The following is a 27,278-nucleotide window of genomic DNA, read 5'->3' as shown; positions in this document are numbered from 1 at the left end:
TCTTGGGGTTATAATTTCTTTGGACTGGAAATAGGAACTTCCTAACTAAAATGTTGTTAATATATTAGGTGCTCGCCTTAAAATATTTTTCCCTTTTTAACCCACTGTTTCCAAAGAAATAGAAAGCGTAAGAGCTTAACTAGATCCCTTCCTAATTAGACTACTGAGTACAAATTTATGGGCATGGTTAGATATTTTTATTTTTTTGGATAATTGGGCTCAAACCATGAAACTTTTATCTCCTTGGTAACTTCATCTTCTGTTTTTCAGAACGACAGCAATTCATCAGGGGCAGGTGGACCAGTGAAAATAACAGAAAACCGATCAAAGAAGACCAGTTTCTTCCGTTGTTCGCTACTTTGATGAACTTTTTCTGAGAGACTGCAGCACATCTTGAGGACCCTTTCCTGCTTCTCTGAAAGCACAGGTCACCCAGCCTCAGAACCACCCCGCCTGGCTGCTACTGAGAGCACCGCTGAACCTATACCTAGATTCTGCACACTGAGTGTGCAGTTGATTCCAGCCTTATGGCCCATCAGGATAACAGGCTTCACTCTTCAAACGTGGAAGCCATGAAGTGGAGACATGTGCCGGACTTAACTTGTTTTTCCTCTGTTTTATTGCGTGTTGCAGAAGCTGCTATCTTTTTCTTTTTCTTTTTCACTTTGCACATCAGTGTTAGCCTTTCATTGTTACAGCACAATCTGAGATTCATATCTGCACACTTCTGACAGATTTGCTTTTGGGAATGTTTTTAAAAAAAGAGTAGAACATTTAAAGCAGAGGTTAATATACTAAAATTTTAGGATATTTGGTCTGGTTCATATGGCCAAATGTTATTGCATTGATAGCATTTATTTAAGGGCTCTGGTTTTCTTAAATAAAAGAGTCATTAAATTTTGATAAAAGTTTATTTTAGAAATTCCTAAAAATTCCCATCAAAGGCCACAGTTTATTTCTTCAAATTGTTTCGAGTTTTCTTCATTCCCGACCTTTTTGCCGGAGAGTCTGAGTAGCTGAATAAATCATTTTTTTCAATTGATTACTTCTGCCTACTCTATTGAAGCTGCATTTGGAAATCATCTTAATGTCACTTTTCTTGAGATTTGTGTTCCCTCTTCTTTCCTACGTTTGACCTATTGTAATCACTCACCTAAAACATATTTGAACACTGCTGTCTGTTTCTACATGTAAACTTCTTGAGCTGGAATTTTACGTAGGCAGAGAGTTAGTTTAGGGTTTTATTTCAGCATCTAATTGATGTTTTGTCACATCAGCATATGTCATATATCTTTTCCCAGATTTACTCTTAGCTTACTGGTTTAGTAGTAATGCCCAGTTCTTACCATAATCCCTGTCTGAAGAGTTAGATTCGGACTCAGTTCACAGAAAGCTTACCCATAGGGAGAGAGGTTAACTTGTGGATGTAATTTCACAGAGATAATTGTTGGTAATGGTGAAAATGATTTTTTTTAATTGGACTTTTATTATTATTATTAAGAGTAATTAGTCCTAGTGCATCCTCTAGGAAAAGTCTCACCTTTTCGTTAGAGAAAATAAGAGCATGGTTTCAGTTTTACAACAGCTATTATTAAATGTGTAGAACCCAGATCCATCTGTTCAGGTTCACTGTTATAGAACTTGGTCCAGCCATTTGGATGAAAGCCAACCAAAAGCTTAGCTGCCTTTCTCATCATACACTGGTACTGGTAATGCCTTTTGTAGATGAAACTGTCACATAAGGAAAAAAAGAAAGTATTTAGTATTAACTTACGTGCCAAATTCATTATATTATTCCAGCCTTCAGTGTCATAACACAGAGGGAATAATAAAGAGGTGATTAGGGATTAATAATTATACTTCCTGTTAAGCCAGTTTTGTTTCACAAAGGTTCCCATCATGCTTGATGGTTAAGGCTGGAAGATGAAAGTGGAAATGGATTGCTTGTTACTGCAGAGAATTCTGCTTCAAATTAAGATGTATCACTGGAATACTTGGACCAAACGGTCTTCACTACTTGTTTGAAAAGTTAGGCACAATTTAGTGGCAGGAAATATATACCAGAGCTAGTTTTGATGGGTTCTCTAAACTTAATATCCACAAATTTCAGTCTCCTTGACTTTTTTTTTGTACTTAACTTATAGGCTTAAAAGCACCTATTGGTGTACCAGTAAAATCAGTAGTTCCTTGATCACAAGTGGACTGTAAGTCTACCATCTTAAAATTAGATATTAATATATTTCTGAAATGAAGAAAAAAATTTCTTAGAAATATCTTGTATTCATTAATTTTCAGGAAAAGATCCCAGCAGTTAAGCTTTCTGGATGGTAACAAGGTAATTTCTAAAAGGCAAGTGCTATGACACCACCTATGAATGTAACCCTCTTAGTAATTTACCTCGGACTCTTTGGTGTCTTAACACTTTGGTTTATATCTCAGGGGTTGTCTGCAAACCAAAACTGACATATTCTGTGGTTAACCTTTTTTTATTTTTAACAGAATGCTTTGCTTTTGTTTGTTTTGTTTTTTCCTTTTCTCTTCTGTGTCACATATGGGTTAATAACTAGTCTCCATGAACTTCCCTTTGAAAGAGCCTATAAAAGTTAGATGAGTCCAAAAGTGTTCTTTGAAGTAGCAGCAAACTGGGGGTATATACTCTGTTATATAGAAATAAATTATCCTTGCTATTTTCTTACATTTAGCTTTGCTAAATTGTATATAATTTGAGCTAAGACCATAGGAAATTCACTTTCTGCATGGTAACACTGCCCCAATAAATATTCCACTTTGCTTAACAATGTACATATAGTGCATTATTTTTTCTATTTGTAGATGAATTTAGTGACAGATAATTGTCTTTTCCCTGCTGAAACTGAAGAAATCTAGTTTTGTGTGAGCGTTTTTGTGGTCTTATGGGTCAGGATACATGAAGATTTTTTGCAGCAGTGTTAGTGGTTCAGTGGCTGCATTTTATTATCAGTGTGCTGATTTTTGACAATGATTGGGCTCAACCTTTTCAAATAAGAGTCTGAGGGTTATCAGACAATGCAAATGTGCTGTAACTAAGTAGCATGTAGGTCAGTTAATTGTAAAATGTTTCACTGGGAACTTATTTTAGCTACATTTTTCTTCATACAGATGATGGGAAAATAATCCACCTGTGCATCAGTTAGGCGGGTGCTGCAGGCTTTCTTACTCTTCACATGAACATTTTGTGCAGTCTTTGTTACAGATTTTCAGAAGATTATACTCTTTACTTTGAAGGACTATTTTTTAATTATACCTCATTTAGCTAACTAGTATTCTAATACCTAGTAGAAAAACAGTGAGCCAGTCTTTAAGTATCCAGCACAATTTAGACTCTAGGTTTTGTTTTGAACTAAAGCATCATTGGAAAAGGTAGGAGGTAGTTTAGGATAGAACACACATGTCTTATCCAATAGAGCAGAAAAAAAAGTATTATCTTCCTGTCTCCATTAATAAATTTAGCTGTGCAATATAGATAAATGTTTGCAGAAATTTCTAAATAAGAGATTATAACTCCATTTTACAGATTCTGAATGCTGAGAATCTGTATTAAGGCTTACTGAGTTTTTCTTGTGAGCAGTAAGTGATACATGTAAGCAGACTTTCTTTGCTTGTTCATAACTTTGATTTCTTTATAAATTTAGTTATTAATCTCAAAAGACGAGTTTCTAAGCTTAAAATTTTAAAACAGCATTTTGTTATGTTGGTTTACTTATCTCAGATTTTAAGCACTCGTTTCTCATGTCAGATGTTTTAGATTTTTTCTTTTAACAGAAAGGACATTCCTTTTCCATCTTGTTACATCCAAAGAAGGGGGTGGGGGAATGTCTAAAAAATTCCTTGTCCTGTAGAGATGTAGATGGACAGGATATGCTAATAAAATTTCAAGTACTAGCACAATTTTACAGTAGAAATGGTCTTTTTTCAGACTAATAAAATTAATGTTATGATCACTATAAAAAATGTAAGTGAAATTTGCAGAAATAGAAATTAGCAAGCAATTGTTATAGGTATATTTTCAAATTTTCATTTTTTAAAATGCTTGTGCCATACGCAGTTGCATTTCTTATTGCCAAGAACTAATAGAACTTGTTTCATTTCTTACCTTTTTTTAAAATGTGAATTTAATTATAATTCATTCCTATGGCCTTACAGATGGGTCTTATTTTGTTTATTTGCAGCTGACACTGTTCCTTTAAAGCAAAATACCTTAAAGTTTTTGACTAAAATCATGTCGCCAGTGGGAAATACCTGTTTTTTCCATAGAGTTGTCCTCCTGTCTATGTTTCAGCATACTTTACCTTTGCTCCAACGGCTTAATGTGAAAAACCGGCAGATAAAGTGAACCTGTCATGTTGTTAATCTTGTTTAAGCCAGCTCATTAACTGTGTACTGATAATGATACTGTGTTTTGGGTTGTTTTTTTTTTTTTTTTTTTAAGAAAAAAAAATGGATTTTATTCCAGATGAACTTTTTTTTACAATGTTCGTCTAAAATAAAAACTACATAATGAAAATACTCATGTCTCTCTGAAATGCATGTTTAAAAAATGTCTTTTCTAATTTGCTAGGTATGTGTCATAAACCATGGTAGACCTGAGATATTTTAGCAAACTTTACATCTGACTTTACATCAAACTTTACATCTCCTGCAATGCAGGAGACCCGGGTTCAATCCCTGAGTCGGGAAGATTCCCCTGGAGAAGGAAATGCAACCCACTCCGGTACTCTTGCCTGGAAAATCCCATGGACAGAGGAACCTGGGAGGCTGCAGTCATGGGATCCCAAAGAGTCGGACATGACTGAGCACCTTCACTTTCACTTTCACATCTGACTTAGAGTTCTTTTCTGTTTGTTTTTTGGGAGAGGGAAATTTTATTTATATTTTACAGCAGTTTTGATGATTTATAGTTGGTTTACAATGTCATGTTAGTTTTTCTTTGTTCAGACCTCCTTATCTTTTGCCTAGATTTCTGTAACCTCTTCTAACCAGTCTTCTGGTCTCTAATTTTATTTTCCTCCTCTCCAGTTTTCACAGTGCTGAATGGTTTTTAAATCTATCACTGCCACACTTAAACCCTTAAGCCTGGCAAAGTCCTTTGCTACCTCCACCTCTTTCTCTCCAGCCTTTGATTTTTGTCACACTTGAACTCACACATATCTTTTGAACCTCATCAGTACTTGCATCTCCAAACAACATGCTTTGTCATTTCTTTCCTTAGGCTGCTCCTTCTGCTGACTCCCCACCCCTTGCCTGACTGATTTCTTATCTTTCAATGTTCAGTTAGGGTTTGGTGGGAAGACTTCAGCAACAACCCCATCCTTGGTTAGGAACCCTCTCCTATGCCTGCCCAAAGTGTCGCTCATGGCACTGGATTGGAATCATCTGTTTACTTTCCTTCCCCACTAGACTCAGCTCTTGTAGGCTGGGGACTAAGTGTTTGGCTTTTGTATTCACAGTATCAGACAAAGGACCTGGCATATAGTAGGTGTTTAAGAAATGTTGGGGAAAAAATGAGTGAATTTCAGCAGTCATCAAAATCAACCGTCACTGAATAAAGTTAAGTATAAATTAGGAGTTATTTGGTTCTCCATTTACTTTTTTTTTTTTTCCATTTACTTTTGAATTTGAAGAAAGATTAAAAGTAAAGTGGGACTTCCCTGGTGGTCCAGTGGTTAAGAATCTTCCTTCCAATGCAGGGGACTCGGGTTCATTGCCTGGTCAGGAAACTAAGATCCCACATGCTCCCACAAGGGCCTCAACTACTAAGCCCTCACATGCCCCGTTGGTGGCCCACATGCTCTGGAGCCCAGGCGCCACAACAGAAATCAAAAGTAAATAATAAATATTTTTTTAGAAAGTTGGAAGTAAATTCATCAGAGCCTCAGTAAGTTTAGCAATAAAAAGAGAAGCTTCATTATCTGGCCCTCATCTTTATTTTAGTCTTTGTTAAATATCTTACACTATTTTAACCTTTACAGAAGGATCTTCTTTTAATAAGACAAATCACCCATCACCCAGAATGCTGTTTGTATATCAGTAAATTGAGTAAATCCTCTCTTCCCCTCTCTTCAATGTTTCCTATTCACAAAATTTAAGTTTTCTAATATTAGTTACAGGGATACATGAGTATACTCCCACAGCAAGTATATATGAAACACATCAATGGCCATGTCAGCAAACAGGATATTGTGGCCATCAAGTCATGAGCCACTGCATCTACCCCACCCCCACCACACACACCCCCTGCAAAACAGCATCTAGAGGGGATTCAAGATGAAGAAAAGCAGGATGCTGACCCTAGATCTAAATAGGTAAGGTACATACCTAAGAAATTATTTCAGTGAGCCCAGACTCTTGCATCTTCCCACCGTAGAAAAGTGCTAAATTCGTTAACATGAGCAGTAATCTTTTTGATGTTCTGACTACCAGGGTTTTGCTTTTTCAAAAATTCCTATATATCTGGCTCCTTCCTTGCCTCTTTGGATCAGTAACTCAGAAATGTCTGAGAGGCTGTCTTATGGGCTTAAGTCCTCAGCCAGTCGGCTGAATAAAAAATTCTCAACTTTTAGGTTGTGCCTTTTTTTTTTCAGTCAACACAAGTAAAATGAATTAATTTGTATATATATGTATTATATATATATATATATATATATGTCTTTGCAGAAACCATCCTTGATTTTTCCCTCTCCCTCACTCCATGGAGCTCATCAGTAACTAACTTTTGTTTTGCACAATTCCTAAATCTCTTGAATTTGTCTGCTTTTCTCCAGACTCCGGCTTTTCTCCAGACTCCTGCTGTTTCCCTGATTCATACCTGCAGATGCCAAGAACTTCTTATCTGGAATCCCATTTCCCATTATCTGCAAAGGATATCAGAGCCTGCCACTCCCTTGGGTAAGCCTGGAACTTCAGGTGAACTCTAACCTGCTGTCCTTTTTTGTCTCTTCTCTCCTCACACTCCGAGGACATCCTGACCTACTTTCTGTCCTCAGAAATGCCCTGCTTTCTTTCACTTTGGAGCCTTTTCTCTTGTCTTTCTATGTCTCTCCTACTTCTAGCTTTACTAACTCCAAAGCTGAGTCCTGAATGAGTGGGTGTCATCTTCTTTAGCAATACCTCACAAATGTGGATTGGCTCTCCTGAAACAGGAGAGAAGAGGGCAGGGTACAACCTTTGAAAGAATGTCATAGCCCGAGGACATGACATCAACTGATTAGAACTAAATAGGTCCAAGATGGTGGATGAAGAAACAAATAGGTCCAAGATGGCAGATGAGTTGACTTCCACTAGACCTTGAGCCTCATTATATGCTCATCGTAACACTTCAGCAAGCTAAATGACACCTCCAGCAGCACCAGGATAGTTCTGAGACCAACCATCAAAGGCCAAGAGGTGGGCTGCAGCCCAGTTCCTGGAAATCCCCACCCTCTTCCCCCAAAATAGTTGGGATACTCCTCCCACTCAGCCTATGAAATCACCCAGCCCATAAGAAATAACCATGCCATATTTCAAGGCTACTTTCACCTTCTGAGATGGCCAACACACTGTGGAGTATGTTTCTCTCTAAATAAATCCACTTTTTACTTATCACTTTGTCTTTCACTGAATTCTTTCTGCAATGGAACATCTAAAACCTGAGTTTCATTAAGTCCTGAAAACAAGTGTATGATCTCAGTTAAAAGACCATGGGTTTTGACTGGGTTTGAGTCCAATCTGAGTTACATGGATTCACTTCCCCCTTTCTTATATCCTCATAATCCTTCTCCTTGCCTGTCTTGGTAAAGAATCCACCTGCAATGCAGAGGACCCTGGTTCGATTCCTGGGTCGGGAAGATCCCCTGGAGAAGGGAAAGGCTGCCCATTCCAGTATTCTGGCCTGGAGAATTCCACGGACTGTATAGTCCCTGTGGTCACAAAGAGTTGGACACAACTGAGCGACTTTCACTTGCCTGTCTGGTATCTTCACTAGACCGTAAGCTCGGTGAAGACAGGATGCACAGCTGTTTCACTGGTGTAACTCCCAGAGCCTAGCATTGTGCCTGATACGTCATAGTCATGCAACATGCATTTTGAACGAATAAGTAAATGGTTGAGTATAATCTATCGGCACTGTCAGAAAATAAAGCTCAAGTGAATTCATTAGTTTATTATGAATTACTAGTAGGTATGTCCAAGCATTATTGGATAAATTGCTAACATGTGATATTACTTTTTTACACTCCCACTCCTCCAGGTGCACACCCAGCAGTTTGTATTCTTATCCGTAGCATGTCAGCCTCCTTCCCCCAGGTATCTTTTAGACACTTAACTCCCAACATCACTTAGTATGTTTTCGAGTCTCTGGAGAAAGCTCATAGTAAGTTCATAAAAACTTGAGAAGTCAATAGCACTGCTACTTAGCTTCTCAGTCCTCACTTTAAACAGAATTGCTAAAATCAGTGTAAAGTGCTTTTTAAACAGCAATGCATTATATAAAGGGAAAGCTTGAAATAAGTGTTTTTAGTAAATAACCATGAATGCTGAAGATTATCTTATTGGTGATTTTGATGGTTTGTTCTAGTTAATTTCTATTCCAACAGACATATCAGTTAAGGATGTCTAATGTTGGGGGTGGGGATAGGAGGGAGGTTTAAGAGGAAGGAGATACACACACACACACACACACATATATATATACACACACATATGGCTAATTCAGGTTATATGGCAGAAGCCAATACAACATTGTAAAGCAATTATCCATCAATTAAAAATAAATTTAAAAAGATGTCTTCATAGATAGGGGGGCAGATTCATTACATTTTACACTGGTGGTAGTTGTTTAGTTTCTAAGTTGTGTCCGAATCTTGTGACCCCATGGACTGTAGCCCGCCAGGCTCCTCTGTCCATGGGATTCTCCAGGCAAGAATACTGGAGTGGGTTGCCATTTATTTCATAATTAGAGCTGCCAAATACAATTGTCTCATATTTCTTTGTAAGGTCTAGGTATTTTTTTTGGAGAGTGGATAACTGATTGTTAAAACATCATTTCCCCAATGATGAAAACCTAATCTTAATTATAGGTTTTACGTTGCCTCCCCATTTTTAAACTAGACTTGAAGACTAAAATTGAACTGAGATATAGTCAAGATAGCATAAGTACAAATTCCCCCAACTTATAGCTCTCTATGTTGAGTTGCCTACTTCCAAAGTATTTGAGGCAGGTTTAATGGAGACACAGATCTTAGTTAAAATCGAGGTAATCAAATCAAAATAGGGATAAAAGAATAAGCATATTCTGAAGTCATGGCAGTAATTGTAATTAAAACAAAAAAGAATAGTTGCTATAATCGACTATTAGATTTAGCTCCAAGCTTCCTGGAAATTAAGATAAAGCCTGAATATGATAAGTTAGCTCTCAGGCTTAGCATATGCGTTTGTCAGGCAAAACAAAACTTTTTCCTAGCCCTGAACTTAAAAAGTAAATTAGAGATACAGAATAATGATAATGAAATAGTTTTGTGAAATTTGCAAGAAAAAATGTAGATAGCCATTTTGCTACATGAAAAACTGGGTTCACCTCTTGGTGGATGTCAATGCAAAAAAACACAGGGAAGCCAAAGATCAGGAGAAGGAAGGATTTATTACTTGCAGCAAGTATGGAGAACACTGGGGATCTTTCTCAAAGCAGTGTACAGACAGCAAAATTGGGGAAATTTCAAGATAACTGTACATGCATATTCATGAAGGGGCTTGAGCAGAGGGGAATTAAGCATAGAATTGAGATAGAGTTTGACAATAGTCCAAGCTTTAGTTTATTGAAGTCATGAAGGTCAGGAAAGGTCAAATGCATCATCCCTCAGGTTCCAGTTGATCTGGTGGTTGAGGTTTCAGGCTAATCTTTACCACTGAAACAGAACTGGGAGTCTTTATTGCTGATGTATTATCTTTTCTATTGTTGCTTATCTTGCCTGATAACAGTCCTGCATTCTTTTGTTCCCTTAAGATTATTAATTACTGGGACATCCCTGGTGGTCCAGTGGCTAAGAGTGTGCTCCCAATGCAGGGGGCCCAGGTTCAGTCGCTGGCAAGGGAACTAGAGTCCACATGCCGCAACTAAGACCCAACACAGCCAAATAAAATGAATATTTTTTATTTTTATTATTAATTACTAATTTTTAATTATTAATTACTAAGACCAGTTCAAGGGTAAGCATTGTGTCCAGGCTTAGATGACAAAATAGCTTAGGCAAAAAACGGCTTTTCTTATGTCGATAAAGCCATGCCTGTTTCTCTTTCTCAGGGGATCCTCTATTGTATCTGCTTACAGTTTCTTGTATTAAAAAAAGCTTAATTTCACACCAAGGACATGAGTATGATATGCTTCTATGAAGGCATTTCTGCATGAAGCTGAAGTAATGTAATTACATTTGACAAATCTGATTCAGGATAGAACCAAGGGAATCTACCTAATGATGAATCACTTTATCAATTTCAACTATTGTCTCAACCTGAGTTTTAATAGATACTGGAAAAGACATTTCAAAATGAAGAAAAATTCTGTGGAGTAAAAGGAAAATATATATGTCTATTTTAAATGGACAAAGATGACATTTTACCATAAAGAAATGAACCACAAAACATCTTCAGTCAGGTCCCAGTTTTTGTCTTTTCAGTGTTGATTCACAAGAGCTTTATTCATGATAAAGAATAAGTAGAAATGGCTAACACTTCTATAGCACTTACCAAGCAGGCACAATCCTCAAAAACCCATAATATGTTAAATATTATTATCCCCATTAAATGTGGCTCAGACAGTAAAGAATCTGCCTGCCATGCAGGAGGCCCGGGTTCAATCATGGGATTGGGAAGATCCCCTGGAGAAAGGTATGGTAACCCCACTCCAATATTCTTGCCTGAAGAATTCCAGGGACAAAAGAGTCTGGCGGGCTCTATCCAGTCTATGGAGTCACAAAGAGTCAGACAAGATTGAGCGACTTAAGACCAGACTGTTAGACATGGAGATAAATCTTATTAGATGTGAATGATCAGTGAAATTAACCTTCTGGTTTTAATTTGTAAAACTCTCAGAAACTGTTTGATTAATATAAAATAGCAAATGTTTGTGAATTCCACTTTTAAAATTATTTCATCCATTGAACAGGTATTTAGTGAGCACCCTCTTCTGGTCTGAAGGCAAGAATACTGGAGTGGGTAGCCATTCGCTTCTCCAGGGGATCTTCCAAACCCTGGGATACAATGCAGGTCTCCTGAATTGCAGGCAAATTCTTTACCATTTGAGCCACTGCTGTTGTGCAACCAAGAAAGAACAAAACAAAAACCCTGCCCTCCAAAATTTTATGTGTTAATGGGAGAGACAAGTAAAAACTGAGTAGGGAGATGCTCCTGTTACTATGGGGTGATCAAAGAATGCCTTCAAAACAATTTTTTTAAGACTTGGCAGGAGTGGGGTACAAATAAAACTAGCTCACCAAAACAACCCCGAGATGGGGCTGTTACAGTCTAAGAGTTATCACCTGGGTCATCACAGCCACCCCAGCTATAGTTTTGTACAGTCAACAAATGGCATAATGTCCTTTAAAAAAAAGACTCCTTTGTTTAGAAATGGAATCCTGCCTATGTCCTGTGTGTTCTTCTTCAGTTGATCTGGAATCTTCCCCTGTCCTGGATCCAAAGGGGGTTGGGGACCTCCACTCCTCTTAGGCATCTCATGGCTGGCATCCTTGGCCAGCCTAATGTATACGATTGGTGGCAGCAGGGGACTGAGTGCTTTGGCTCCAACTCTAAAATCTCCAGCGATCTCTGCCTCTGGATCAGAAGCTACTACACCTTGAGACATGTTAGAACTGGACATGGAACAACGGAGAGGTTCCAAATTGGGAGAGGAGTATGTCAAGGCTGTATGTTGTCACCCTGCTTATTTAACTTATATGCAGTGTATAGCATGCAAAATGCCGGGCTGGATGAAGCATAAGCTGGAATCAAAATTGTGGGGAGAAATATCAATAACCTCAGATATGCAGATGACACCATCCTTATGGCAGAAAGCAAATAGGAACTAAAGAGCCTCTTGATGGAGGTGAAAGAGGAGAGTGAAAAAGCTGGCTTAAAACTCAACATTCAGAAAACTAAGATCATGGCATCCGGTACCATCACTTCATGGCAAATAGATGGGGAAACAATAGAAACAGTAACAGACTGTTTCCTTGGGCTCCAAAATCACTGCAAGTGACTGCAACCATGAAATGAAAAGATGCTTGCTCCTTAGAAGAAAAGCTGTGAAGAATCTAGACAGCGCATTAAAAAGCAGAGACATTACTTTGCTGACAAAGGCCCACATAGTCAAACCTATGGTTTTTCCAGTAGTCATGTATGGATCTGAGAGCTGGACCATAAAGAAGGCTGAGCACCAAAGAACTGATGTTTTCAAACTGTGTTATTGGAGAAGACTCTGGAGAGTCCCTTGGACTGTAAGGAGATCAAACCAGTCAACTCTAAAGGAAATCAATCCTGAATATTCATTGGAAGGACTGATGCTGAAGCTGAAGTTCCAATACTTTGGCCACCTGATGCGAAGAGCCAGCTCCCTGGAAAAGACCCTGATGCTGGGAAAGATTGAAGGCAAGAGAAGGGGCCACAGAGGATGAGATAGTTGGATGGCATGATCGACTCAATGGACAAGAATTTGAGCAAACTCCAGGAAATGGCGAAGGACAGGGAAGCCTGGTGCTGCAGTCTACGGGCTCTCAGAGTCGACTCAGGACTGAGCAAGCAAACAACAACAACAACAACAACAACGACTCCAGAGCGGAAGCCTGGTGAGCCCCGCCCCGCCCCGCCCCGCCCTCCGCCGCGCCCCGCCCGGCCCCGCCGCGCCGTGCCCCGCCCGGCTCCGCCGCGCCCCGCCCCCACTACGCCCTCGCCCTCCGCTCCGCCCCGCCCCGCCGCGCCCCGCCGCGCCCCGCCCCCACCACGCCCTCGCTCTCCGCTGCGGCGCGCCGCGCTCAGCCCCCGCCGCGGCCAGCCCCACCACGCCCTCGCCCGCCGCCGCGCCCCGCTCTCGCCCCGCCTCCAGTCTCTGGTTCTGCCCCGCCCTCGTCCTGGTGCTCAGCTGGTTCGGCGCTCTGCGCCCCAGTGTCCAGGCCAGGGCCCCCCCGGCCGGCTTCTGCGGTCGCCATGACGGCGGCCGTGTTCTTCGGCTGCGCCTTCATTGCCTTCGGGCCTGCGCTCGCCCTCTATATCTTCACCATCTCCACCGAGCCGTTACGCATCATCTTTCTCATCGTTGGGTAAGGCGGTTGCTCCGGGAAACCCGGACCCGGGGCTCCCCTCCTCCGCCGGGGGTACCCGCGATCCTTGGCGCCCCACCAAACAGCTCGATCACGTTGGGCTTTAGAGCGGAGAATGGTTGGAAGTGGGAGAACTGAGACCCCTTTCCCTGGGACTTCGTGCCCTCCTCTGAGGGTCGGCGACCTCAGAGAGCAAGCTCACATCGTGAAGGAGCTCACACCGTGGGTCTCAGAAAACCCTGACGCTTAGCTCGGTAGTCTTTGCCTAGGGCCCGTGGGTGGGCGTTCATCATACATTAAAACTGTGTAAACAATTGTGGATAACTTCAAATATACATCTTTGATTTATTTTGGAGAGAGGGCAACTCAGATTGAAACTGGCATCTCTAATCCCAAGCTAGTTAAGAGCCCTTAAGCACCTGGGGATCAGGTGCTTTAAAACACACTCCTGCCCAACCCCTACCCGTGATCAACTGAATAGGAATGTCAAGGGGGTGGGATTCGGACTACGCAATTTATTTTAAGAGACCCAGGTTTTCCAGGTATGCGGCCAAAGGGTAGAAGCCTGTGAAAACTCCGCAGCACCTGTAGTACATCTCTTTGCAGGAGCTTGGTCAATACCGAACTCCGGTGGCGAATGTGATCATAATGCCAGTTTTCACCTGTCTGGCAGCTCTTACTGGAGCTTTCCCATGACCCTCTGTGCTGTTGAGTCTCACTTGGCATCAGGAGAAACCGCCAGGCCAGGCCAGTGAGTCCCACCTTTTCTGAACTTATTCACCTCTCACACTGTATTGAAAGTACTGCTTCACAAGAGTCATTTAAAAACCAATATAGAGGGACTTCTTCCCCGGTGACTTAGACGGTAAAGCGTCCGCCTGCAGTGCGGGAGACCCAGGTTCAATCCCTGGGTTGGGAAGATCCCCTGGAGAAGGAAATGGCAACCCACTCCAGTACTCCTGCCTGGAAAATTCCATGGACTGAGGAGCCTGGTGAGCTACAGTCCATGGGGTCGCAAAGAGTTGGACACGACTGAGCAACTTCACTTTCACTTTCACATAGAGGGATTTCACTGGTGGTCCGGTGGTTAAGAGCTCAGGGGACTCTGGTTCCATCCTGGGTGGGGGGAACTAAGATCCCACACGCCTGCTGGCCACAGCTAAGACCCTGTGCGGCCAAGTAAAACAAAACAAAATACAATGGAGATTTGGGCAGAAGGTCTGTAAAGCTTGTTATAATCATTAAACTCCACAGGAATGTTGTAAAAACCAGACCTGGGAAACTGATCTAGATCAGAGCACAGGCTTTCAACATCTGGATTTTAAACAATTGTTCTGTCAATAGAGACATAGACATTTTCCTGGAAAAAAATATTTATACATCAGTGGACAAAGCTTTGGGGGCTTCCCTGGTGGCTCAGAGGTTAAAGCGTCTGCCTGCAATGCAGGAGACCCAGGTTCGATCCCTGAGTCAGGAAGATCCCCTGGAGAAGGAAATGGCAACCCACTCCAGTGTTCTTGCCTGGAGAATCCCATGGAGGTAGGAGCCTGGTAGACTACAGTCCATGGGATCGCAAAGAGTTGGACACGACTGAGGGACTTCACTTTGACTTTCCCTCTCCAGTAATCCCTTCCCAGTATTGCTGGGGGAGAGGGGAGGTAAGGGTATAGCTAGGAGGAGACTTTGCAGTCATTTACCCTTTGGCTTCCAGGCATTTGTCATGTTCTCTCTGGAGGGAAGGCTTTTTATAGGGAGGAGGGACAAAGCTTTAATTAGGAAGCTTAATTAGCAAATAACGAAATTTCCAGCCAGACAGTCCTTGGCAAATAGTCTTCAGATGTACTTACAAAAAGAAGGATCACTGAAAAAAGTTATTTTTTACGAAAAATTTCAAATTCCTCTTGGACTGCATGTTTGTTTCACCAGGGAAACTGCACATTGATTAAGAACAGTTGGACGTTTTCTGTCAGGAAATCTCTTTCTTCTCAAGCGGGGTTTTGTTTTGTTTTTTTATTTTTATTTATTTATTTTATATGTAATTCTTTCAGCTGTAAGCAGTATCTCTTGGCTCTGTACATTTTATTTATTTTTAACTTTTTACTTTGTTTTGGGCTATAGCCAATTAATGTTGTGATAGATTAAGAACAAAGGACTCAGCCATATGGATGTATCCATTCTCCCCCAAACCACACTGCTATATTTAAAATGAATAACCAGAACCTGTGTATAGCACATGGAATCCTGCTCAGTGTTATATGGCAACCTGTACATTTTATTATTATTATTATTATTTTGGCCATGTAATATGTGGGATCTTATTCCCCAACCAAGAATTGAACCTGCTCTCCCTGCATTGGAAGCTCAGAGTCCTGACCACTGGATGACCAAGGAAGTCCCTTTTTCTTTCCTGCTTTTAAATCGTTTTTGATCCTGTTCACTTATAACTATTTTCCCTCCAATTTTCAGAGCTTTCTTCTGGTTGGTGTCTCTGCTGTTTTCTTCCCTCATTTGGTTCATGACAACAACCCTTACTGATAACAAAGATGAACCAAGAGAGAAATATCTGCTGATTTTTGGAGTGTTAATCTCAGTCCTTATCCAAGAAATGTTCCGGTTTGCATATTATAAACTTTTAAAGTAAGTTAAATGTTTGATTTACTTTTTTTCCCCCAGTGTTTTTTGAATTATTATTTAGTAGTTTGAAACATTATTATGTTGTATTTGAAGGTCCATGTCTTCCTACATAGTTCTAAGCCAGGGGATCGTACATTTTCAGCCTGAAAATATTGAGTATTTTAAGTTGTGGGCCCTTGTTCCTTCCTTCACTCATTCAAAAAATATGTCTTGAGAATTTACTTAATGCCATGCACTACTCTGGGTACTGGGGATGCATCATGATTAAAAGACAGTCTCATGGTGGTACCTTATAGTGGAAAGAGACAACAGATGAATAAACAAGAAAATACATCGTATGTTACAAGATAAGTGCCATAGAGAAAAATAAGGTAGAGAAAGTCATTGAAACAATAAGTACAAAAACTGTTCCAAATCAGAATTTATATGTGCTTCTCTTTAACATCACCTAAAATAGATAATTCTTACGGCAGTTATGCTTGCTGTAATTTTGACTGTATTGGGGGAAACAAGTGTTCATTTTGTGATAATGTCGTTAGATTTCATGTCTGTAATAGAAAAATACATTAAAAAAAAAAGTGGGCATGAGTTCCCTTTCTAGGCCAGGAAGTAGGTCATCTGTAGGATCCATGAGGAGCTCACGTGAAACCACTGTTTGAAAGCACAGCTTGAACTTGGAACAGTATTTTCCGTCAGGCAGTCATGAGTTTGGCTTTGATTACATAGTAATGCTTAGTTAGTAGATGGATAAATGTGCTGTTTTTTCATTTCTGCAAATGAGTTAATTAAAGCACTTTATGAATTTCAAGGGTGCAACCAAGATAGAAAGGACCTCAGTAGCATCTCTTGTAATAGGCCTCTGATCCTTTGTTCCTGCCAAAATGCCAAGGCTTCTGTATTTTTTACTTGATGCTTTTAATAACAGATACTGAAATTTAATAATGAAGCAATTTAAACCACTAGTAGAAAACCAGGAAGCCATTGCTTAGAAGCAAAAGGAGTATCTTAGAAAAGGTTTAAAAATGAAAGTTCCATTAGTTCCTGGAAATATTAAAGAGCAACAAATAAAAATCAAAGATAACATTTCAGGTTCCATGGGAATTACAGTATCCTTATGGGATGGACATTCAGCTATGGTTGAATGTTTCTGGCATGCAGCAGTTAACTGCCATTCCAAAATTTAACTTTTCCTGTAGAATATATTAAGGTAATAAAGATCGGCCCTCTTTCTCACCTCTGCCATGCTCAGGCAAAAGCAGTCTCTGTCCCATGGTTGTCATCTTATCTCTTTCAAGACTGTGCGTTCCTCATTTTCTCACCTGGCCCTCAGAAGACACGGATGTGGCTTCCAAATCTTTTCCTGTCACTGTTCTTTTATGTCAGTGGACACACCCCTTTCTGGCAGTGCCTGGGGTTTACCTGTGCTCAGGACCCAGCACAGTGCTCCGCTGTGGTCAGAGTGGTTCAGAAAGCAGGGCCCTTCCCACCGTTGACAGGGCGCTGCTCTCTTAACTCAGCTTCCGATTGCACTGGACTTTCTTACTCCAACGTCACCGTCCTTGGCTCACATTGTTTTTGCGTTTTCTAATTTCAGTAGATTTTCACAGATCAGGTCCTGGCTTTGGTAATAACCCTTTAGGACTTGAGATTCTACAACCTCAGTTACCTGAATTGGCTAACTGAATATCTGCTCTTCTTTACTGTTGTGTTTCTTCACGATTTCCACCTGGAAAGCAAAGCTTATTGGCTCTAACCCAAGGTTCCAAAAGACAAGCCCAACATGAGTTGCCTTTTTCTGGGGGCGGGGGCGGGGGGAGGGGTAAGGGGGGCAGCTATTGCTGTGCTGCTTGTGGGATCTTAATTCCCTGACCAAGGATTGAACCTGCACCCTGGCAATGAAAGTGCGGAGTCCTAACCACTGGACTGCCAGGGAATTCCCCCCAGGTTGCCCTTTTTAATGAGGGCAGTGAGGACATAGGACCACATGTGGAAGGAAGTATTGCTGCCAGTCTGCAGGCTCTCAGGCTAGGAAATTCAGAGAAGCCTCCTTGGCCTTCTGGGGAAACCGTATTTGGTCCTCCAAAAGGACCTTTGGAGATTTGCAGATAACTAATAGGACAAATATGTATTAACGGGTGCCTTTGTTTGCCTTTACAAAATGCATCTGCAACAAACCTTTGGACTATGATAAAATATTTTCCTAGCACATTTTAAAAATGTTGGGTGTTATATAGTTACATGTTAAAACAAGTTTGAGAATTATGTACTTTACTCATGACTAACATTTATATAGATACATTTAAGTATATATAGGCTTCACTAAATTAAATATAGGAACTTCAGTTTAATCAATATTTTAACTATCTCCACTGCCAAGGTAGATTTTGAACTTTTAAGTTTAAAGTACTGCCTCAATAAAATTTTTGCTAACTGAATTTGGTGCCAAGATTAAAATGTGGAGAGCTTGCACCAGTTAATTTGGAATTGAATCAAAGTATTTATTATTGTATGTTGTTGTTTAGTCACTTCAGTAGTGTCCAGCTCTTTTGTAGCCCCATGGACTGTAGCCTTCAAGGCTTCTCTCTCCAAGGAATTCTCAAGGCAAGAATACTGGAGTGCGTTGCCATTTCGTTCTCCACGGTATCTTCCCAACCCAGGAATCAAACTTGCGTCTCCTGCATTGGCAGGCAGACTCTTCACCACCGAGAGCCACAAGGGAAGCCAACTTATTGTAGTTCAATATGAATTTATTTCATGACTCAGGCCTTAGGAACAGTACTTCACCTTGAATGAATGAATTGTAACTTGCAGCATAGCAGAGCATTGCACTGTGAGAAATTGACATGTGGCCACAAATGATAGTTTTTTCTACTTTAATTAGAAGAAAAAAAAAATCCAAGTTATGGTCCTGCATATTGCCTAAAATATACACTAGAATTTTTTTGGCTTGGAGTGAAGCTTTTGTAGTTTAAGTTGTCTGATAATGCTGATACCATAAAGATTTGCTAATTTAAAAAGTCATTTATAGAAGAAGTAGTAAGATAATCATTGCTACAGCTTTTTAAATGGCCTAAGTCTGTTTTTAAAAATTTCTAAAATAGTGTATTTACATGCATATTCTGTGGTACTTTCCCTCTCTTAACACACACATGTAGGGTGAATCAGAGCAAATAAGAAAGCTGGTATGATTTATCATGTATTTTTCAAAGTTTATATTTAAAAAAATTGAGCTTTTTCTTTTTTGTTCTTAGAAACAATAATAAATGCAAAACAAAGAATTTTCCATTTCAGTAAAATGGTCAAATTAAAATCACCGTCCCTCATGTCATCGGTTGTGTGCTGTGTCCATCAGGAACTCAGAAGCTGAGGATGATGCCTTTTACTTTTTCACTTCCTGATATTGGCTCTGAGAACTGTTGGTGCCCTAGACCTTTCCTCCCGCATAGAAGGAGGACGTTTACAAAACTTTTAACTTTATAGCTTTAATATATTTGTGATAGCAGAACTTTGTTATACTAAATATCAAAAATCTTTTATTCATTACTGAGCAATTTATATAAAACAGAAGTCCTCCAAAATTACTGATTCTATTATACCATTATATCTGTTTGTTGATGGAGATTATTGCTATTATGTAGGTCTGTAAGCATGCGTTAGCCTTTCAAAACACTCCTGTGATAGGTGAGTTTATGTTGGCTCCTTGGGCATTTCAGGTGATTACTGTTCTAGAGAAAGAAGATCACAGTCACATAAATTCTGGCTCATATCTCTGCTACCAAATGATGCTTCCAAATGGAGAGCGCTGAAATGGCAAATTGTTTCCTTTCCTTGTTTTGTTTTGTTTTTGGTCTTGTTGTGTGGCATGTGGGATCTTGGTTCCCTGACCAGAGAGCAAACCCGTGCCCCCTGTAATAGAAGTGTGGGGTCTTACTTAACCACTGGATCACCAGGGAAATTCCAAAGATGTTTTTCTTTATGCTTATTACTATTTTGATTGAATTCTGTGTTGCCTTATTTAATACACTAAATAATATATATATATAAGGCAAATATATATAAATATATATTTATATTTATGTGATGAGATAGGCTTACTGCAGTGAATATGCATACCTTAAAATTGAATTAACACATTAACCCAGAATATAAGTTCTGTGTTTTGGCTAATTTTCTACTCTTAAAGTTAACCTCACTCATTTTTGTTTCAGCACTTGTTGAAAAATCATTCTAAAATGTTTGGTTCCTTAGTTGCTTTAAAAAATATATTTTATGGTAAATATAATTTAAATATCCTTTGAGTCAGGAACATTGTTGCAGACTTTCTAACCAACAAGGGATAGTAATAGTGACGAGAGTGGAACTGACCTGGCCACAGTCCTGACACATTTGGGGGGCGGGGGGGCAGGGCTCATGGTAAGTTTGCAGGTTGCCCACAGCAGAAGCCCGGATACGATCACTCTGAAGATAATTTCTTACTGAGCAGTAGTTCTTTCAGGTATTCATTTATCTTCTTTTCTGAAGGTAGCATTTTATTCTCCCCTGAAGCCTGATTGGGGATATGAAAGAAATCTTTTAGAATCAGAAGACCATGTGATTAGGTATCCATGTGAGAGTTCAGACCATCAGTGTGAATAGGACTTAGAAGTAAGGAGAAGGACTTCCCTGGTGGTCTTGTGGTTAAGACCTGGCTTCTAGTGTGGGTGTGCAGGTTTGATCCCTGGGCAGGGATTTAAGATCCCACGTGAAAGATCCCCATAACAACAACAACAAGCAAACCTAAAAGTAGAGAGAGGTGGGATGAATGACTATCAGTCATTGGTAAAGATGGTTTCTTTGAGCAATTGTTGCCTAACTAGACTTTGAGGAGTGAGTACCATTTAGGTTCTACGGAGTGGAAGGTAGAAGGGAGGGTGGCACAATAAGTCTAACCCAGGCAGAAATACAGCAAAGTACTAAGAAGGTGGAATTAAAGATACAATACTTTGGGAAGAGGAACAATTCAGAGTGGTAGATGCCATAGCATATTGAATTAAATACTTCCTAAGACAGACTGATTTCAAATAGGAAAAGGAGTACGTCAAGGCAGTGTACTGTCTACCCTGCTTAGTTAACTTATATGCAGAGTACATCATGAGAAACACTGGGCTGGATGAAGCACAAGCTGGAATCAAGATTGCCAGGAGAAATATCAATAACCTCAGATATGCAGATGACACCACCCTAATGGCAGAAAGTGAAGAAGAACTAAAGAGCCTCTTGATGAAAGAGAAAGAAGAGAGTGAAAAAGTTGGCTTAAAGCTCAACATTCAGAAAACTAAGATCATGGCATCCGGTCCCATCACTTCATGGCAAATAGATGGGGAAACAGTGGAAACAGTGGCTGACTTTGTTTTTCTGGGCTCCAAAATCACTGCAGATGGTGATTGCCGCCATGAAATTAAAAGACGCTTGTTCCTTGGAAGGGAAGTTATGACCAACCTAGACAGCATATTAAAAAGTAGAGACGTTACTTTGTCCACAAAGCTCCATCTAGTCAAAGCTGTGGTTTTTCCAGTAGTCATGTAGGGCTGTGAGAGTTGGACTGTAAAGAAAGCTGAGCGCTGAAGAATTGATGCTTTTGAACTGTGGTGTTGGAAAAGACTCTTGAGAGTCCCTTGGACTGCAAGGAGATCCAACCAGTCCATCCGAAAGGAAATCAGTCCTGATGTTCTTAGGAAGAACTGATGTTGAAGCTGAAACGCCAATATTTTGGCCAGCTGACGCAAAGAACTGACTCATTTGAAAAGAGCCTGCTGCTGGGAAAGATTGAGGGCAGGAAGAGAAGGGGACGACAGAGGATGAGATGGTTGGATGGCATCACTGACTCAATGGACATGAGTTTGAGTAAACTCCTTGAGTTGGTGATGTTCAGGAAGGCCTGGTGTGCTTCAGTCCATGGGATTGTAAAGAGTCGGACATGACTGAATGACTGAACTGATACAGAAGCTTAGTCATGGTGGTGCTAGTGGTAAAGAATCACCTGCCAGTACAGGAGAATAAGAGGTGAGAGTTCAGTCCTTGAGTGGGGCAACCCACTCCAGTATTCTTGCCTGGAGAATCCTGGACAGAGGAGCCTGGCAGGCTACAGTACATAGGGTCGCACAGAGTCAGATATGACTGAAGTCACTTAACACATAAGATTAGTCATAAATATTGCTTTTTTCCCCCCCTTATTAAACCTAATCCTAATGGCTTGTTTACTTATATTATTTTTCCTATTCTTTGTGGATGTCAGATGAAAGGCAAAAGTTGGTTGGAAATTTTGGTTGATTTTAGTTAATTGAAGCTTTGTTGTGTTCATTTAAATGGATTTTAGATTTAGAGTATAATCTGGTCGAAAACCTCGTTAAGTATCTAAATTTTAAGATACCTTATGTGTTTTTCTGATATACTACTTTAAAAAAATTATATATGTGTGTTTATTTTAGGAAAGCCAGTGAGGGTTTGAAGACTATAAACCCATATGAGGAAGCACCCTCTATGAGATTGCTGGCTTATGGTAAGTTAGAGCTGCCTAGTGTTGTGAAGATAAAAAAAATCAAACTTGACTTAAAAGCCATTTTTATCTTTTTTTTTTTTCCATTTTTATCTTTTATAGCTTTGTGGGTTTCTAGTAGTATTTTACTACTGCATTGGCCTATTGGTGTATATTTTTAAATTTTTATAGCTTTCTAGAGCCCTTTTATAAAGGAAAGTGATTGCAGATGACCCTTAACTGTGTGTCCATTAAATATTAACCGTATTTGACAGTTAGGTTTTTTTAACATGTACACTCTCCAGTTAACAATTTCCAAGTGATGTTACTGTTACCCTCTCTGGGTTGATTCCATGAATTTGTACTGGGAAGACTCTTCATATTAATAGAGTTAATACCTTTTCATATTTTTCTTTCAGAATTATGGTTTAAAGGTTGGATCTAGGTTCCTAAATTGAGTCACCCAGCTTGACCGCGGGATCCGTCTTTACAATGCAATCACCCCTCAAGCTCAGTTCCATCAAAATTAATTCTGTAGACTCTGTTATCATGAATTAAAGTCAGAGCTTTAATATCATATCCTTCTGTCTCACCTATCACTTCAGAGCCCTCCTGGATCTCTTTCTATCCTTTTTCATTTCTCTACTACATTTCACTGTCCACTCCCCCTCCTACCCCACCCCCACCCCGGTTCATCATTCTGCCAAGCACTTGCCTTTTTTGAGCCAACTTTCCACTGCTTCTCCAACAGTCTGTGCACCCTTTTTCCTTCAGCAAAATAGTGTTCCCTAGTCCTTGGGGATTTGATTTGAAGAGAAATTGTAGTGTGAATAAGGTTTAACAGTGTTTTTTTTCCTCTTTAGTTTCTGGCCTGGGCTTTGGAATCATGAGTGGCATATTTTCCTTTGTAAATACCCTGTCTGACTCCTTGGGACCAGGCACCGTGGGCATTCATGGAGACCCTCCCCAGTTCTTCCTAAATTCAGGTATGTGTCTGGTTTGAATGTTCAGGTCTATGATCATCATTAGTGGAATTCCCTGGCTTAGGAATTCCAGTGAATGGAAATTTATGTTGTACCTTCTAAAGGCAAGGTACACTCTGATGAAAGACACTCTGATGAAAGAGACCTAGGAAAGTAAGAATTACAGTTAGGCTATTATCGAATTTTAGAGTGGATTTAGCTTGTATGAAATTCATTTTTCTGTTACTATACAGATAATTTTGCTGTATGGTTGATATATTGTAAGTGAATTTTTATAGGCTACATGCTTTTTTGTTTTTTTTCTAACAGCATTATTTTTATTATTTTTTAAATTTTATTTTTAATTGGAGGATACTTACTTTACAATATTGTGATGGTTTCTGCCATACTTCAACATGAAACAGCCACAGGCATACACGTGTCCCCTCCTTCTTAAACCTCTCTCCCACCTCCCTCCCCATCCCACCCTGCTGTGTTGTTACAGAGTGGGTCCCCTGCATCATATAGCATGTCCCCACTGGCTATCTGTTTTACATATGATAATATGTATGTTTCAGTGCTACTGTCTCAGGTCCTCCCACCCGCTCCCTCCCTGACTGTGACCAAAAGTCTCCCCTTTATGTCTGCACCTCTTTTGCTGCCCCGCAAATAGAATCATCAGTACCATCTTTCTAGATTCCACATATATGTGTTAATATACAACATTTATTTATTTATTATTATTATTATTTATTATTTATTTATCTTTCTGACTTACTTCACTCTATTTAAGAGGCTCTAGGTTCGTCAACCTTATTAGAACTGACTCAAATGTGTTCCTTTTTATGACTGAGTAATATTCCACTGTGTATATGTACCACAGTTTCCTTATCCTTTCACCTGTTGATGGACATCTAGGTTGCGTCCATGCTCTAGCTGTTGTAAGTAGTGCTGCAGTGAACTTTGGGGTACATGTGTCTTTTTTAATTATGATTTCCCAGTAGTGGGATTTCTGGGTCGTATGGTAGTTTTATTCCTAGTTTTCTAAGGAATCTCCATATTGTTCTCCATAGTGGCCCTATCAATTTGCATTCCCACCAACAGTGCAAGAAGCTTCCCTTTTCTCCACACCCTCTCCAGCATTAATTGTTTGCAGACATTTTGATGATGACTGTTCTGACCGGTGTGAGATGATACCTTATTGTAGTTTTGATTTGCATTTCTCTAATAACGAGCGATGTTGAGCATCTTTTCACGTGTTTATTAGCCATCTCTTTGTCTTCTTTGGAGAAATGTTTGTTTAGGTCTCTGCGCAACTTTTTGATTGGGTTGTTTTTCTCATTTGGGAACTCATTTGGGTATGAGTTGCACGAGCTGCTTGTATATTTGGAAGATTAATCTTTTGTCAGTTGTTTCATTTGCTATTATTTGCTCCTATCCTGAGAGTTTTCTTTTCACCTTGCTTGTTTCCTTCATTGTGCAAAAACTTAATTAGGTCCCATTTGTTTATTTTTGCTTTTATTTCCATTACTCTAGGAGGTCAGTCATAGAGGATCTTGCTGTGATTTAGGTCAAAGTGTTCTGCCTATGTTTTTTGTTATTATTAGTTTTTATTTATTGTCAGTGTAAGGACTAATCTTTAGTCTGTCATCTTGGCCGCTTTTGGGGATGGAGAGTATAATTTAATCTTGAAATTGAGAGGAAGGAAAACAGTTCTTATTTAATATGAGGTAATGTCACATCTAAAAAATGTGTGTAACATATTTAAAATTGTAACTATAACAACCCATCTTCCTTGTTCCTTAAGAACTGGGACATCAGCAGGAACTTAGAGTCCCTTGCTCCTCCCCACTCCTCCCCCACAGGAAACCATTGTCCTGATTTTGTGGTGTTCAGTCCCTGGGTTAGCCAGGTCTGAAAGTTAGGTTTTTAACATGTGTAGATGTTTTACTTTGAGGCTAAAACCTGGAAGTTTTACCTTCTTGTGTGTATCTGAAAAAATATATTTAGTTTTCTTGCTTTTGAACATTTAAAAATAAACTGTAGTGTATTAAAAAAAAAAAAAGATGAGTTCACCTTTATCCAAAGATGCCTGTAAAAAAGCCAACGTATTTCGAACTGCTTTTTCATCCACCAGATGAATATTGTCCCTGTGATACAATGATCACATGTTTGATAGTTGGTAGCATACATCATTAGTATAGGGTCTCTCCTGAATTACACAAGAATCTTTCAAAAAATAGTTTTCTAAAATGCCACTGTATTTTTTTTGTCTTCATAAAGCTATACCGTTGAAATAAGTGACCCCATGCACAGATTCTTTTAATTAAATCATCTTTAATTTAACATCTTTACAAAAGTAATTTGTCTTCAAGGAGCTTATCATTTTATAGGGGAAATAAGACCCTCCCCCCCCCCAAAGTGAATAATCTTGTCAAGGCAGTTTGAAGTAATAACAGTAAAGATATAAGATGAAAGTCTTAGTTGCTCAGTGGCGCTGGACTCTTTGCAACCGCATGGACTGTAGCCCGGCAGGCTCCTTTGTCCACAGAATCTCCCAGGCAAGAAGGAGTGGGTTGCCATTTCCTTCTCCAGGATAAGATGAGGTATAACTGAATTTTAAAAAATTTCTGCAATATAAATGTGAGAGATATCCTGCATGTAATAGTGATCCTCTAACCCAGTGGACTCTTGTTTATCATTTTGGTTCAGCCCTTGTTATCTCCTGTCTAGATTACTCCATTAACCCCCAGCTGGTTAGTCTTTCCTCAGTACACTTCCTATGGGTATCCATCCTTTATACTGTCCCCGAACAAAGGGCTGTTCAAGGCCTACAGGGTAAAGTCAAGGCCCTTCACATCTGGCTGCGAGTTAGAGGAGGGGAAAGTATGTTAGCGGATTGGGTCATACTGATATAGTCGTGCCTCCAGCAGAGCAAATTATCTTCCTTTTAAACATCCCATAACTAGAATATTTCTGACAATTTTAAAAAATGATCATAATAAGCAGTCTTAGTATTTTTTTTAGAACAACTATAATATAGACAGCTAAAATCTGTTAGCATCCAATATAAATTAATAAAACATAGCCAAGAGGGGGTGCTACAGTTTTCTGTATTTTTCTAAATCAGTGTATTTTACTGCTACATAAGCAGTTTTCTTTTTTGCTTCTCGAGTAGCAGTCTCCTAATGAAATTTATTTTTCTACCAGCTTCTGTCACTAGATGGCGCTAATTCCCTTTAGAGAGCTAGGCTATTTTCATTAAGATTGACTTAAAATGATTGTTTTAAAAGAAAGTAAAATTTTGTTTATTTTTTCAAAAAACCAGCTTTTAGCTTTGTTGATTTTTGCTATGGTCTCTTTAGTTTCTTTTGCATTTATTTCTGCCCTGATTTTTAAGATTTCTTTCCTTCTGCTAACCCTGGGGTTCTTCATTTCTTCCTTCTCTAATTGCTTTAGGTGTAGAGTTAGGTTATTTATTTGGTTTTTTTCTTGTTTCTTAATGTAAGCCTGTAATGCTATGAACCTTCCCCTTAGCACTGCTTTTACAGTGTCCCATAGGTTTTGGGTTGTTGTGTTTTCATTTTCATTCATTTCTATACATATTTTGATTTCTTTTTTGATTTCTTCTATGATTTGTTGGTTATTGAGAAGCGTGTTATTTAGCCTCCATATGTTTGAATTTTTAACAATTTTTTTTCCTGTAATTGAGATCTAATCTTACTGCACTGTGGTCAGAAAAGATGACTGGAATGTTTCAATTTTTTTTGAATTTACCAAGACTAGATTTATGGCCCAGGATGTGATCTATTCTGGAGAAGGTTCCATGTGCACTTGAGAAAAAGGTGA

At 39.5% G+C, this 27,278-nt stretch overlaps 2 protein-coding genes and 1 non-coding gene across 4 annotated transcripts in view; all 3 read left to right on the top strand.

Moving 5' to 3' along the window:
- The window catches only part of RAB8B (RAB8B, member RAS oncogene family), a 69,206-nt gene extending 64,661 nt beyond the window's left edge, over positions 1-4,545 (top strand). The window contains exon 8 of the mRNA XM_043471741.1: positions 271-4,545. Within this exon, the coding sequence (XP_043327676.1) occupies positions 271-363 (93 nt within the window). The 3' untranslated portion in view covers positions 364-4,545. The remainder of the gene's footprint in view (positions 1-270) is intronic.
- Positions 4,546-13,067: 8,522 nt separating this feature from the next.
- Positions 13,068-27,278, top strand: part of APH1B (aph-1 homolog B, gamma-secretase subunit) — a 39,576-nt gene continuing 25,365 nt past the window's right edge. The window contains exons 1-4 of one of the 2 annotated variants that reach the window (XM_043471735.1): positions 13,074-13,319; positions 15,786-15,956; positions 22,421-22,491; positions 23,331-23,453. In XM_043471735.1, coding sequence (XP_043327670.1) covers positions 13,207-13,319; positions 15,786-15,956; positions 22,421-22,491; positions 23,331-23,453 — 478 coding nt within the window. In that variant the 5' untranslated portion in view covers positions 13,074-13,206. Of the gene's footprint in view, positions 13,320-15,785; positions 15,957-22,420; positions 22,492-23,330; positions 23,454-27,278 lie in introns of both variants that reach the window. The other variant, XM_043471737.1, reaches the window with a different exon arrangement.
- TRNAC-GCA lies at positions 14,725-14,797 on the top strand. Its single transcript has one exon. It is a non-coding gene; the product is annotated as a tRNA-Cys (tRNA).

Source organism: Cervus canadensis, chromosome 6 (assembly GCF_019320065.1).
Source record: "Cervus canadensis isolate Bull #8, Minnesota chromosome 6, ASM1932006v1, whole genome shotgun sequence".
Classification (NCBI taxonomy): Eukaryota; Metazoa; Chordata; class Mammalia; order Artiodactyla; family Cervidae; genus Cervus; species Cervus canadensis.
This window is presented reverse-complemented; position numbering and strand designations above follow the sequence as displayed.